General features: G+C 45.4%; 2 protein-coding genes across 2 annotated transcripts in view; one reads left to right on the forward strand and one right to left on the reverse strand.

The window, feature by feature from the left end:
• Positions 1 to 7,532, forward strand: part of LOC139405658 (coiled-coil domain containing 12) — a 28,880-nt gene extending 21,348 nt beyond the window's left edge. The window contains exons 3-7 of the mRNA XM_071148075.1: positions 3,143 to 3,222; positions 4,651 to 4,712; positions 4,848 to 4,882; positions 4,985 to 5,061; positions 7,040 to 7,532. Of these exons, the coding sequence (XP_071004176.1) occupies positions 3,143 to 3,222; positions 4,651 to 4,712; positions 4,848 to 4,882; positions 4,985 to 5,061; positions 7,040 to 7,122 (337 nt within the window). The 3' untranslated portion in view covers positions 7,123 to 7,532. The remainder of the gene's footprint in view (positions 1 to 3,142; positions 3,223 to 4,650; positions 4,713 to 4,847; positions 4,883 to 4,984; positions 5,062 to 7,039) is intronic.
• Positions 7,533 to 9,429: 1,897 nt separating this feature from the next.
• LOC139405659 (uncharacterized) lies at positions 9,430 to 11,747 on the reverse strand. Its single transcript, XM_071148076.1, has 2 exons — positions 11,164 to 11,747; positions 9,430 to 10,997 (listed from the first exon to the last, which is right to left on the reverse strand). The coding sequence occupies exons 1-2, from the start codon at positions 11,387 to 11,389 to the stop codon at positions 10,264 to 10,266; spliced, it is 960 nt and encodes a 319-aa protein (XP_071004177.1). The 5' UTR covers positions 11,390 to 11,747; the 3' UTR covers positions 9,430 to 10,263.
• Positions 11,748 to 15,732: the final 3,985 nt, after the last annotated feature.

Below are 15,732 nucleotides of genomic sequence, written 5' to 3' on the forward strand. Positions count from 1 at the left end.
GTATGTCAGCATTCCAGCCTGGATCCACACAAGTATTGACCTGCCTGTTGGTTGACTGCTAACTCTGATAGATGCCTCACCCCCAACAGGCTCGCTGCTGTCTCCTCCAGCTAACCTAGCCTACATCTCAACACCCAGACCTATCCCCAACAGGCTCTCTGCTATCTCCTCCAGCTAACCTAGCCTACATCTCAACACCCAGACCTATCCCCAACAGGCTCTCTGATGTATCCTCCAGCTAACCTAGCCTACATCTCAACACCCAGACCTATCCCCAACAGACTCTCTGCTGTCTCCTCCAGCTAACCTAGCCTACATCTCAACACCCAGACCTATCCCCAACATACTCTCTGCTGTCTTCTCCAGCTAACCTAGCCTACATCTCAACACCCAGACCTATCCTTGTCTCCTCCAGCTAACCTAGCCTACATCTCAACACCCAGACCTATCCCCAACAGACTCTCTGCTGTCTCCTCCAGCTAACCTAGCCTACATCTCAACACCCAGACCTATCCCCAACAGACTCTCTGCTGTCTCCTCCAGCTAACCTAGCCTACATCTCAACACTCAGACCTATCCTTGTCTCCTCCAGCTAACCTAGCCTACATCTCAACACCCAGACCTATCCCCAACAGACTCTCTGCTGTCTCCTCCAGCTAACCTAGCCTACATCTCAACACTCAGACCTATCCTTGTCTCCTCCAGCTAACCTAGCCTACATCTCAACACCCAGACCTATCCCCAACAGGCTCTCTGCTGTCTCCTCCAGCTACCTTATAGCCTATATCTCAACTAGTGGTTAGAGCGATGGGCCAGTAACCGAAAGGTTGCTGGATCGAATCCCAGAGCTGACAAGGTTAAAATCTGTCTTTCTGCCCCTGAACAAGGCAGCTAACCCAGTGTTCCCCGGGCGCCGAAGACGTGGATGTCGATTTAAGGCAGCACCCTGCACCCCTCTGCACCCCTCTGATTCAGAAGACACATTTCAGTTGAAGGCATTTAATTGTACAACTGACTAGGTCTCCTCTTTCAACACTGATCCATGCTCCAATCACTGTTCACTCCCTCAGGAGGAATCCCTATTCAAAGGCATGTTCTCAGGCTGTGTTCCCAATAGTGCACTATTCCCTATATAATGCACTACTTTTGACCAGGGCCCTATATAGAGAATAGGGTGATTGGGGATGCATACATTGAGGGTTAGGTTTTCTCCTGTCTTTGGGCTCAATCTGTCTATCCTACAGAGATGTCACCCAAGCTCGCTAAGAATTCCACCAAGAGGGCCCTTGATGATCGATGACAATCTATCGTAGCATGTGGGACACCAGCTCTCTCCTCAGCTGTTATCTGCTGTGCTGGAGACAGACCCATTGAGCAGATGGAGAATGCTAATGAGATGTGTTCAGCAGAATAAAGGGAGGCCTTATTCCCTGACTGGTATAGTAACCTCCAGAGATAACAAACTGTAGCTGTGTTTGGTTTAGGCCTGTAGAATGTCTCCTCTCGTCAGCTGGTTCTGCAGTAGGACCTAATACATGTGGTTTAGGTCTGTAGACTGTCTCCTCTCCTCAGCTGGTTCTGTAGTAGGACCTAATACATGTGGTTTAGGTCTGTAGACTGTCTCCTCTCCTCATCTGGTTCTGTAGTAGGACCTAATACGTGTGGTTTAGGCCTGTAGACTGCCTCCTCTCCTCAGGTCCCTCAGCTGGTTCTGTAGTAGGACCTAATACATGTGGTTTAGACCTGTAGAATGTCTCCTCTTGTCAGCTGGTTCTGCAGTAGGACCTAATACATGTGGTTTAGACCTGTAGACTGTCTCCTCTCCTCAGGTCCCTCAGCTGGTTCTGTAGTAGGACCTAATACATGTGGTTTAGGCCTGTAGAATGTCTCCTCTTGTCAGCTGGTTCTGCAGTAGGACCTAATACATGTGGTTTAGACCTGTAGACTGTCTCCTCTCCTCAGGTCCCTCAGCTGGTTCTGTAGTAGGACCTAATACATGTGGTTTAGGCCTGTAGACTGTCTCCTCTCGTCAGCTGGTTCTGCAGTAGGACCTAATACATGTGGTTTAGGCCTGTAGACTGTCTCCTCTCCTCAGCTGGTTCTGTAGTAGGACCTGATACATGTGGTTTAGACCTGTAGACTGTCTCCTCTCCTCAGCTGGTTCTGTAGTAGGACCTAATATATGTGGTTTAGACCTGTAGACTGTCTCCTCTCCTCAGCTGGTTCTGTAGTAGGACCTAATATATGTGGTTTAGACCTGTAGACTGTCTCCTCTCCTCAGCTGGTTCTGTAGTAGGACCTGATACATGTGGTTTAGGCCTGTAGACTGTCTCCTCTCCTCAGCTGGTTCTGTAGTAGGACCTAATTAATACATGTGGTTTAGACCTGTAGACTGGCTCCTCTCCTCAGCTGGTTCTGTAGTAGGACCTAATACATGTGGTTTAGACCTGTAGACTGTCTCCTCTCCTCAGCTGGTTCTGTAGTAGGACCTAATACATGTGGTTTAGACCTGTAGACTGTCTCCTCTCCTCAGCTGGTTCTGTAGTAGGACCTGATACATGTGGTTTAGGCCTGTAGACTGTCTCCTCTCCTCAGCTGGTTCTGTAGTAGGACCTAATACATGTGGTTTAGACCTGTAGACTGTCTCCTCTCCTCAGCTGGTTCTGTAGTAGGACCTAATACATGTGGTTTAGGCCTGTAGACTGTCTCCTCTCCTCAGCTGGTTCTGTAGTAGGACCTAATACATGTGGTTTAGGCCTGTAGACTGTCTCCTCTCCTCAGCTGGTTCTGTAGTAGGCCCTAATACATGTGGTTTAGGCCTGTAGACTGTCTCCTCTCCTCAGGTCCCTCAGCTGGTTCTGTAGTAGGACCTAATACATGTGGTTTAGACCTGTAGACTGTCTCCTCTCGTCAGCTGGTTCTGTAGTAGGACCTAATACATGTGGTTTAGGCCTGTAGACTGTCTCCTCTCCTCAGGTCCCTCAGCTGTTTCTGTAGTAGGACCTAATACATGTGGCTACACTGCCACCACCTGGTGCTTTACCATACTCTCTCTCTCTCTCTCTCACACACACCTGCTTATGGTATAGCTTATGGGTATAAAGCAATGCACAGCACTAAAGCCAGGTTTTGTGTTGAGTAGAGAGCTGAAGCTGAGGAACTACACCCCAGAGGATGAAGAGCTGAAGGAGAGACAGGTGCCCAAGGCCAAACCTGTTTCAGGTGAGACATCTGAAGTGATGAGGAGTTATCTCCAGAGAATAGCTTGGGGAAGGCACTGCTGTGGTGAGGATGTTGAGTACCTACAGGACCAGTCAACAGTTTGGACACAACTACTCATTTGTCTTTATTTTTACTATTTATAGTGAATACTACAAAACTTTAAAATAACACCTACGGAATCATGTAGTAACCAAAAAAGTGTTAAACAAATGAAAATATATGTTTTATATTTGAGATTATTCGAAGTAGCCACCCTTTGCCTTGATGACAGCTTTGAACACTCTTGGCATTGAAGAGCCAGTTTCAATTAGCATGTGTGTCTTGTTAAGTTGTGGGTTTTCTTTCCTTCTTAGTGTGTTTGAGACATTCAGTTGTGTTTTGACAAGGTCGGGTGGTATACAGAAGATAGCCCTATTTGGTAAAAGACCAAGTCTATATTATGACAAGAACAACTCAAATAAGCAAAGAGAAATGACAATCAAGCGCTATGATGAAACTGGCTCTCATGAGGACCGCCACAGGAAAGGAAGACCCAGAGTTACCTCTGCTGCAGAGGATAAGTTCATTAGAGAGTTACCAGCCTCAGAAATTGCAGCCCAAATAAATGCTTCACAGAGTTTAAGTAACAGACACATCTCAACATCAACTGTTCATAGGAGACTGTGTGAATCAGGCCTTCATGGTCGAATTGCTGCAAAGAAACCACTACTAAAGGACACCAATAAGAAGAGACTTGCTTGGGCCAAGAAACAGGAGCAATGGACATTAGACTGGTGGAAATCTGTCCTTTGGTCTGATGAGTCCAAATTTGAGATTTTTGGTTCCAACCGCTGTGTTTTTGTGAGACACAGAGTAGGTGAATGGATTATCTCTGCATGTGTGGTTCCCACCGTGAAGCATGGAGGAGGAGGTGACCCAACAATGACCCAACACACCTCCAGGCTGTGTAAGTGTTATTTGACCAAGAAGGAGAGTGATATAGTGCTGCATCAGATGACCTGGCCTCCACAATCCCCCGACCTCAACCCAATTGAGATGGTTAGGGATGAGTTGGACCGCAGAGTGAAGGAAAAGCAGCCAACAATTGCTCAGCATATGTGGGAACTCCTTCAAGACTGTTGGAAAAGCATTCCTGATTTAAGCTGGTTGAGAGAATGCCAAGAGCATGCAAAGCTGTCATCAAGGCAAAAGGTGGCTACTTTGAAGAACCTAATATTTTTTAAATATATTTAGATTTGTTTAACACTTTTTTTGGTTACTACATGACTCCATATGTGTTATTTCATAGTTTTGATGTCTTCACTATTATTCTACAATGTAAAAAATAAAGAGAAACCCTTGAATGAGTAGCTGTGTCTAAACCTTTGACTGGTGCTGTAACTACTACAGGATGCAGCTGTACATAAGACATGCTTTGTGTTGTTCCAGTGGAGGAGAAAGTGAAGGAGCAGCTAGATGCAGCGAAACCAGAGTCAGTCATCGAAGAAGTGGTAAGTTAGTGATCTTTAAATAGTTCAGATATCCAAAGCCCTCTGTGATAAGTTAGTAGATAGTCTACTGTTTTGATTAGTGTTCATGTTAAGTTTCCACCGTTTTGAATACATGTCATCATATTTCCTCCGTAGGATTTGGCCAACCTAGCCCCCAGGAAGCCTGACTGGTAAGACATTTTCACTAAGACGTAATACTTCATAGTAGAACAAGTCTAATTCTTGGTTAATTTCCGTATGCCTTGTTGTTGTGGTCCTGTTTCTGATTGAAGGGATTTGAAACGAGACGTGGCGAAGAAGCTGGAGAAGCTTGAGAGGAGAACACAGAAGGCCATCGCTGAACTTATCCGTGAGTATCTGTTATTGTATTAAATACAGCGGATGTTATGCTGGGACCAGATATGACTGGTCTGAACATGGAGTTAGTGACTGTATCAACTATATATGACTGGTCTGAACATGGAGTTAGTGACTGTATCAACTATATATGACTGGTCTGAACATGGAGTTAGTGACTGTATCAACTATATATGACTGGTCTGAACATGGAGTTAGTGACTGTATCAACTATATATGACTGGTCTGAACATGGAGTTAGTGACTGTATCAACTATATATGACTGGTCTGACTGTATCAACTATATATGACTGGTCTGAACATGAAGTTACTGACTGTATCAGACTATATATGACTGGTCTGACTGTATCAGACTAGATATGACTGGTCTGAACATGGAGTTAGTGACTGTATCAGACTATATATGACTGGTCTGACTGTATCAACTATATATGACTGGTCTGAACATGAAGTTACTGACTGTATCAGACTATATATGACTGGTCTGACTGTATCAGACTAGATATGACTGGTCTGAACATGGAAATAGTGACTGTATCAGACTATATATGACTGGTCTGAACATGAAGTTACTGACTGTATCAGACTATATATGACTGGTCTGACTGTATCAGACTATATATGACTGGTCTGACTGTATCAGACTATATATGACTGGTCTGAACATGGAGTTAGTGACTGTATCAGACTATATATGACTGGTCTGACTGTATCAGACTAGATATGACTGGTCTGAACATGGAGTTAGTGACTGTATCAGACTATATATGACTGGTCTGACTGTATCAGACTAGATATGACTGGTCTGAACATGGAGTTAGTGACTGTATCAGACTATATATGACTGGTCTGAACATGAAGTTACTGACTGTATCAGACTATATATGACTGGTCTGACTGTATCAGACTAGATATGACTGGTCTGAACATGGAGTTAGTGACTGTATCAGACTAGATATGACTGGTCTGAACATGAAGTTAGTGACTGTATCAGACTATATATGACTGGTCTGAACATGAAGTTACTGACTGTATCAGACTAGATATGACTGGTCTGAACATGAAGTTACTGACTGTATCAGACTATATATGACTGGTCTGAACATGAAGTTACTGACTGTATCAGACTATATATGACTGGTCTGAACATGGAGTTACTGACTGTATCAGACTATATATGACTGGTCTGAACATGAAGTTACTGACTGTATCAGACTATATATGACTGGTCTGAACATGGAGTTACTGACTGTATCAGACTATATATGACTGGTCTGAACATGAAGTTACTGACTGTATCAGACTATATATGACTGGTCTGAACATGGAGTTACTGACTGTATCAGACTAGATATGACTGGTCTGAACATGGAGTTAGTGACTGTATCAGACTAGATATGACTGGTCTGAACATGGAGTTACTGACTGTATCAGACTATATATGACTGGTCTGAACATGAAGTTACTGACTGTATCAGACTATATATGACTGGTCTGAACATGAAGTTACTGACTGTATCAGACTATATATGACTGGTCTGAACATGAAGTTACTGACTGTATCAGACTAATTGCTCTGTGGATTCCAGAGTCCAGGGAGGCTTGACGTGATTCCTCTACTCTTCCTGTGATCTACATTCTCAGAATAGATTTGGCTTCGGCCCACATATTCCATCAGAAAGCACCAAGAGATAGATTCAGTCTGGAGGGGCTGTAAACGGTCTAGATTCAGTCTGGAGGGGCTGTAAACGGTCTAGATTCAGTCTGGAGGGGCTGTAAACTGTCTAAATGGGCCGTTCCAGGTGTTTCGTTGTGAAATGATAAACATGGTAGGAGCTAAAGACAGTGAAGAATACATGGTGACAGCAGCTTGAACACTACAGTTATGTCTCCTCTACGCCAATATCAGCTCGTTTGTATTTTGTGCAACACCCTTTTCTGAAGTATAGATGTGTGTGTGTGTGTCCAGGTGATCGTCTGAAAGGCAGCGAGGAGGAGCTGGCTGGAGCTGTGGGAGCCATAGGGGTCACAGCAGAGGGGGACTCAGACTGACCCCTTAATCCAGAGACGCACCACGCGACCCTGGATCTGACCCTACCAATGTGTCTGTTCTGTACAGCTGAATGTTTGTTGTGGGAATCGGAGGCTTTTGGTTTCCGTAGCTGTTGAAGCTACTGGGGAGTGTGAATATGCCAGTTAGATGTGTCACCTTGATGACTTCTGAACTCCAGTCCTAGTACGCGTCACAAATGACACCCTATTCCCTATATAGATCACTACTTTTGACAAGTAGTGTGCTAGATAGGGAGTAGGGTGCCATTTGGGACAGACTACACAGACTTTGTCAGTGTAGTGCTAGCTAGAGGATCATTGGGGGCTGTTGTATACAGCTGTTGTAAGGATCGTCTGTTATTCATGTGTCTTTTTAATGATATTTTTCCAGTAAAATGATTTGGATTTTCCCAACGTTTGTGTCTTGTGACCTTTTCTGTTGAGACTGTGAAATATTATGTACAATAGACAACACAGAATGAGTTCCCCCACATTTTTTTTTAAAATTCCAAATTTATTTTGAAAATCAGCTGAAAACTGATCCTTAACCAATCAGATTGTAAAGTGACCCTAATCCACTTGTATAATAAGTTACTGCAACAGGATATGTATTGCTACTCTATTGACATAAAATATACTATTAACCCAACAGTTGACTGTCGGGTTCAACTACGATGGAAAACAGATTACAATGAACAAAGACATTTTTGGTATGATGATATTTCACTAATTATACATCTAAAGCACCTAAATTGGCCTGAAAAGCGCAAAACTATTTCTTTCACAAAGTGCTTCCCACCAGTCCCCGAAACACACCAAGTTTCTCTATCAAAGGAGGCTACAGATGTAGGATCTTAATTTGAGCCAGGTTGCTACAGGAGATGTGAATTATTATGTGGATTAAAATTAATGTACATTTTTTGTAAGGGTTGATTACATTGCTCATAATGGAAAATCAAGTCATGAATGGAAATGACAAATACATGACAAGTTTTATGTTTCCTGCGTAGCAGGATGGTTCTCCTGCAACAGAGTGATCTAAGATCCTACATCTGCATTTCGCATATTATAACAGCACTTTGTTATTTATCATATTGTCACACAGGGCTACCTACTTCACTCTCCCCTGCGTTCCAAATAGCACCCCTGGGCCCATAGGGTCCTGGTCAGAAGTAGGGTACTATATAGGGAACAAGGTACCATTTGGGACACAAAGAGGTAATTGCTCACTTCACTGAAAGCCAGTGAATTAGGCCGTATGAGAGAGATACGATAACACTCACAAACCGCTTTTTCCAACTTCACAATAATGACACATTTTGTGATAGAGGTCATCATTGAGAGTAGGTATAGCCTTCACTCTGGTCCATGGAGTTAACATGCCCCCTGCTGAGACTTCAGCAGGCCACACCAACACTCTGGTCCATGGAGTTAACATGCCCCCTGCTGAGACTGCAGCAGGCCACACCAACACTCTGGTCCATGGAGTTAACATGCCCCCTGCTGAGACTTCAGCAGGCCACACTAACACTCTGGTCCATGGAGTTAACATGCCCCCTGCTGAGACTTCAGCAGGCCACACTAACACTCTGGTCCATGGAGTTAACATGCCCCCTGCTGAGACTTCAGCAGGCTGCACTAACACTCTGGTCCATGGAGTTAACATGCCCCCTGCTGAGACTTCAGCAGGCTGCACTAACACTCTGGTCCATGGAGTTAACATGCCCCCTGCTGAGACTTCAGCAGGCCACACTAACACTCTGGTCCATGGAGTTAACATGCCCCCTGCTGAGACTTCAGCAGGCTGCACTAACACTCTGGTCCATGGAGTTAACATGCCCCCTGCTGAGACTTCAGCAGGCCACACTAACACCCTGGACCAGAGACTACCTGACGGTAGCTGTACTAACATCCTGGACCAGAGCTACAGCCCAATCCATCACTTACACAAAACTCAGATTGATCCTACACACTACAGTACCTTTTTAAGATGGGCCATGTCTATATTGGAATCAAAAGAAGCTCACGTGTTATCATATAGAAGATATAGCTTGATAATTAATACTGCAAGAATAGAACAGCACAAGTGTATCTACTGTGACACTCATCTCTTAGAGAACATATTTCATTAGGATGCAGCATCTCTAAGCATTGTGATGGTGGAAATAGCATTCAAGGCCTGTATTCCCAAAATGTCTCTGAGTAGAAGTGCTGATCTAGGATCAGTTTTGCCTCTCAGGTCATAATGAAGACGGTTATAATAACTACAGGGAGTTCCTGATCCTAGACCAGCACTCCTATTCTGAGATGCTTGAAACATACAACCCCTGATGAAGAACTCCTGGCAATTCAGTCAAAGGAAACAGCATTTTTTTGTTTAGTTGTGGTTCTAGTAGGAAGTTTCAAAGGTAGAGGTTGTCTTGGCACTCGGGTTAGTGTGTTGTTGATGATGATGTCATACGGGTTGGTGCATCATGCAGATGAGCTGATGACACAGGCCTTTTCTGAACAACAGGAGACAGTAGAGACTTCTTATCTGAACAGGAGCAGACAGGTGACAGTAGAGACTTCTTATCTGAACAGGAGCAGACAGGTGACAGTAGAGACTTCTTATCTGAACAGGAGCAGACAGGAGACAGTAGAGACTTCTTATCTGAACAGCAGCAGACAGGAGACCGTAGAGACTTCTTATCTGAACAGGAGCAGACAGGAGACAGTAGAGACTTCTTATCTGAACAGGAGCAGACAGGAGACAGTAGAGACTTCTTATCTGAACAGGAGCAGACAGGAGACCGTAGAGACTTCTTATCTGAACAGGAGCAGACAGGAGACCGTAGAGACTTCTTATCTGAACAGGAGCAGACAGGAGACCGTAGAGACTTCTTATCTGAACAGCAGGAGACCGTAGAGACTTCTTATCTGAACAGCAGCAGACAGGAGACCGTAGAGACTTCTTATCTGAACAGGAGCAGACAGGAGACCGTAGAGACTTCTTATCTGAACAGCAGGAGACCGTAGAGACTTCTTATCTGAACAGCAGCAGACAGGAGACAGTAGAGACTTCTTATCTGAACAGCAGCAGACAGGAGACAGTAGAGACATCCTATCCCTTCAATCTTATCTGTTATCCTGATGACGTTGTCACGGAGACCTCAAGTCATAGCCCTTCTTTATCAGGATAATTTTAGACTCAGCTGGGGTCTGTTCAGGAGGATGTAACGTTACAGATGGGGTCTGTTCAGGAGGATGTAATGTTACAGCTGGGGTCTGTTCAGGAGGATGTAACGTTACAGCTGGGGTCTGTTCAGGAGGATGTAATGTTACAGCTGGGGTCTGTTCAGGAGGATGTAACGTTACAGCTGGGGTCTGTTCAGGTGGGTGTAACGTTACAGCTGGGTTCTGTTCAGGTGGGTGTAACGTTACAACTGGGGTCTGTTCAGGAGGATGTAACGTTACAGATGGGGTCTGTTCAGGAGGATGTAACGTTACAGCTGGGGTCTGTTCAGGAGGATGTAACGTTACAGATGGGGTCTGTTCAGGAGGATGTAACGTTACAGCTGGGGTCTGTTCAGGAGGATGTAATGTTAAAGCTGGGGTCTGTTCAGGAGGATGTAACGTTACAGCTGGGGTCTGTTCGGGAGGATGTAACGTTAAAGCTGGGGTCTGTTCAGGAGGATGTAACGTTACAGCTGGGGTCTGTTCAGGAGGATGTAACATTACAGCTGGGGTCTGTTCAGGTGGATGTAACGTTAAAGCTGGGGTCTGTTCAGGAGGATGTAACGTTACAGCTGGGGTCTGTTCAGGAGGATGTAACGTTACAGCTGGGGTCTGTTCAGGAGGATGTAACGTTACAGCTGGGGTCTGTTCAGGAGGATGTAACGTTACAGATGGGGTCTGTTCAGGAGGGTGTAACGTTACAGTTGGGGTCTGTTCAGGAGGATGTAACGTTACAGCTGGGGTCTGTTTCAGGTGGGTGTAACGTTACAGCTGGGGTCTGTTCAGGAGGATGTAATGTTAAAGCTGGGGTCTGTTCAGGAGGATGTAACGTTATAGCTGGGGTCTGTTCAGGAGGATGTAACGTTACAGATGGGGTCTGTTCAGGAGGGTGTAACGTTACAGCTGGGGTCTGTTCAGGAGGATGTAACGTTACAGCTGGGGTCTGTTCAGGAGGATGTAACGTTACAGCTGGGGTCTGTTCAGGAGGATGTAACGTTACAGCTGGGGTCTGTTCAGGTGGGTGTAACGTTACAGAACCTTCAACAGACATGACATCACAGGAGGCTGCTGAGGGGAGAACGGCTCATAATAAGGTCCGAAACGGAGCGAATGGAATGGCATCAAACACCTGGAAACCATGTGTTCTCCCCAATTAAGGTGCCACCAACCTCCTGTGCATGACATGAACAGACATTATGATCGGTAGACTAGAGAATCTGCAATATTCTCAATATTTAATCTCACTGAATACACACCTGGTAGCTTTGATACTGACTGACTGGTAAACAGACTGATAGGTTGACTGACTGACTGGCTGGCTGACTGGTAAACTGATAAACAGACTGATAGATTGACTGACTGGCTGGCTGGCTGGCGAACTGATAAACAGACTGATAGATTGATTGACTGACTGGCTGGCTGACTGGCTGGCTGATAAACAGACTGATAGGTTGACTGACTGACTGACTGGCTGACTGGCGAACTGATAGACAGACTGATAGACTGACTGGCTGACTGATAGACAGACTGATAGACTGACTGGCTGACTGATAGACAGACTGATAGACTGACTGGCTGACTGATAGACAGACTGATAGACTGACTGGCTGACTGATAGACAGACTGATAGACTGACTGGCTGACTGATAGACAGACTGATAGACTGACTGGCTGACTGATAGACAGACTGATAGACTGACTGGCTGACTGATAGACTGACTGATAGACTGACTGGCTGACTGATAGACAGACTGATAGACTGACTGGCTGACTGATAGACTGACTGGCTGACTGATAGACAGACTGATAGACTGACTGGCTGACTGATAGACAGACTGATAGACTGACTGGCTGACTGATAGACAGACTGATAGACTGACTGGCTGACTGATAGACAGACTGATAGACTGACTGGCTGACTGATAGACAGACTGATAGACTGACTGGCTGACTGATAGACAGACTGATAGACTGACTGGCTGACTGATAGACAGACTGATAGACTGACTGGCTGACTGATAGACAGACTGATAGACTGACTGGCTGACTGATAGACAGACTGATAGACTGACTGGCTGACTGATAGACAGACTGATAGACTGACTGGCTGACTGATAGACTGACTGATAGACTGACTGGCTGACTGATAGACAGACTGATAGACTGACTGGCTGACTGATAGACTGACTGGCTGACTGATAGACAGACTGATAGACTGACTGGCTGACTGATAGACAGACTGATAGACTGACTGGCTGACTGATAGACAGACTGATAGACTGACTGGCTGACTGATAGACAGACTGATAGACTGACTGGCTGACTGATAGACAGACTGATAGACTGACTGGCTGACTGATAGACAGACTGATAGACTGACTGGCTGACTGATAGACAGACTGATAGACTGACTGGCTGACTGATAGACAGACTGATAGACTGACTGGCTGACTGATAGACAGACTGATAGACTGACTGGCTGACTGATAGACAGACTGATAGACTGACTGGCTGACTGATAGACAGACTGATAGACTGACTGGCTGACTGATAGACAGACTGATAGACTGACTGGCTGACTGATAGACTGACTGGCTGACTGATAGACAGACTGATAGACTGACTGGCTGACTGATAGACAGACTGATAGACTGACTGGCTGACTGATAGACTGACTGGCTGACTGATAGACAGACTGATAGACAGACTGATAGACTGACTGGCTGACTGATAGACAGACTGATAGACTGATAGACAGACTGATAGACAGACTGATAGACTGACTGGCTGGCTGATAGACAGACTGATAGACTTACTGGCTGACTGATAGACAGACTGATAGACTGACTGGCTGACTGATAGACAGACTGATAGACTGACTGGCTGACTGATAGACAGACTGATAGACTGACTGGCTGACTGATAGACAGACTGATAGACTGACTGGCTGACTGATAGACAGACTGATAGACTGACTGGCTGACTGATAGACAGACTGATAGACTGACTGGCTGACTGATAGACAGACTGATAGACTGACTGGCTGACTGATAGACAGACTGATAGACTGACTGGCTGACTGATAGACAGACTGATAGACTGACTGGCTGACTGATAGACAGACTGATAGACTGACTGGCTGACTGATAGACAGACTGATAGACTGACTGGCTGACTGATAGACAGACTGATAGACTGACTGGCTGACTGATAGACTGACTGATAGACTGACTGGCTGACTGATAGACAGACTGATAGACTGACTGGCTGACTGATAGACTGACTGGCTGACTGATAGACAGACTGATAGACTGACTGGCTGACTGATAGACAGACTGATAGACTGACTGGCTGACTGATAGACAGACTGATAGACTGACTGGCTGACTGATAGACAGACTGATAGACTGACTGGCTGACTGATAGACAGACTGATAGACTGACTGGCTGACTGATAGACAGACTGATAGACTGACTGGCTGACTGATAGACAGACTGATAGACTGACTGGCTGACTGATAGACAGACTGATAGACTGACTGGCTGACTGATAGACAGACTGATAGACTGACTGGCTGACTGATAGACAGACTGATAGACTGACTGGCTGACTGATAGACAGACTGATAGACTGACTGGCTGACTGATAGACAGACTGATAGACTGACTGGCTGACTGATAGACAGACTGATAGACTGACTGGCTGACTGATAGACAGACTGATAGACTGACTGGCTGACTGATAGACTGACTGGCTGACTGATAGACAGACTGATAGACAGACTGATAGACAGACTGATAGACTGACTGGCTGACTGATAGACAGACTGATAGACTGATAGACAGACTGATAGACAGACTGATAGACTGACTGGCTGGCTGATAGACAGACTGATAGACTGACTGGCTGACTGATAGACAGACTGATAGACTGACTGGCTGACTGATAGACAGACTGATAGACTGACTGGCTGACTGATAGACAGACTGATAGACTGACTGGCTGACTGATAGACAGACTGATAGACTGACTGGCTGACTGATAGACAGACTGATAGACTGACTGGCGAACTGATAGACAGACTGATAGACTGACTGGCTGACTGATAGACAGACTGATAGACTGACTGGCTGACTGATAGACAGACTGATAGACTGACTGGCTGACTGATAGACAGACTGATAGACTGACTGGCTGACTGGCGAACTGATAGACAGACTGATAGACTGACTGGCTGACTGATAGACAGACTGATAGACTGACTGGCTGACTGATAGACAGACTGATAGACTGACTGGCTGACTGATAGACAGACTGATAGACTGACTGGCTGACTGATAGACAGACTGATAGACTGACTGGCGAACTGATAGACAGACTGATAGACTGACTGGCTGACTGATAGACAGACTGATAGACTGACTGGCTGACTGATAGACAGACTGATAGACTGACTGGCTGACTGATAGACAGACTGATAGACTGACTGGCTGACTGGCGAACTGATAGACAGACTGATAGACTGACTGGCTGACTGATAGACAGACTGATAGACTGACTGGCTGACTGATAGACAGACTGATAGACTGACTGGCTGACTGATAGACAGACTGATAGACTGACTGGCTGACTGATAGACAGACTGATAGACTGACTGGCTGACTGATAGACAGACTGATAGACTGACTGGCTGACTGATAGACAGACTGATAGACTGACTGGCTGACTGATAGACAGACTGATAGACTGACTGGCTGACTGATAGACTGACTGGCTGACTGGCTGACTGATAGACAGACTGATAGACTGACTGGCTGACTGATAGACTGACTGGCTGACTGGCGAACTGATAGACAGACTGATAGACTGACTGGCTGACTGATAGACAGACTGATAGACTGACTGGCTGACTGATAGACAGACTGATAGACTGACTGGCTGACTGATAGACAGACTGATAGACTGACTGGCTGACTGATAGACAGACTGATAGACTGACTGGCTGACTGATAGACAGACTGATAGACTGACTGGCTGACTGATAGACAGACTGATAGACTGACTGGCTGACTAATAGACAGACTGATAGACTGACTGGCTGACTGATAGACAGACTGATAGACTGACTGGCTGACTGATAGACAGACTGATAGACTGACTGGCTGACTGATAGACAGACTGATAGACTGACTGGCTGACTGATAGACAGACTGATAGACTGACTGGCTGACTGATAGACAGACTAATAGACTGACTGGCTGACTGATAGACAGACTGATAGACTGACTGGCTGACTGATAGACAGACTGATAGACTGACTGGCTGACTGATAGACAGACTGATAGACTGACTGGCTGACTGATAGACAGACTGATAGACTGACTGGCTGACTG

The sequence above is a fragment of the Oncorhynchus clarkii genome, chromosome 3, assembly GCF_045791955.1.
Source record: "Oncorhynchus clarkii lewisi isolate Uvic-CL-2024 chromosome 3, UVic_Ocla_1.0, whole genome shotgun sequence".
Lineage (NCBI taxonomy): Eukaryota > Metazoa > Chordata > Actinopteri > Salmoniformes > Salmonidae > Oncorhynchus > Oncorhynchus clarkii.

What these genes read in the sequence shown, in the direction of transcription:
- LOC139405659 (XM_071148076.1), bottom strand. Translation starts at nt 11,389, where the DNA reads ATGTCTGTTGAAGGTTCTGTAACGTTACACCCACCTGAACAGACCCCA. An exon ending in GACCCCAGCTATAACGTTAC is followed by an intron (nt 10,998 to 11,163) that starts ATCCTCCTGAAC and finishes CTGTAACGTTAC; the next exon opens with ATCCTCCTGAACAGACCCCA.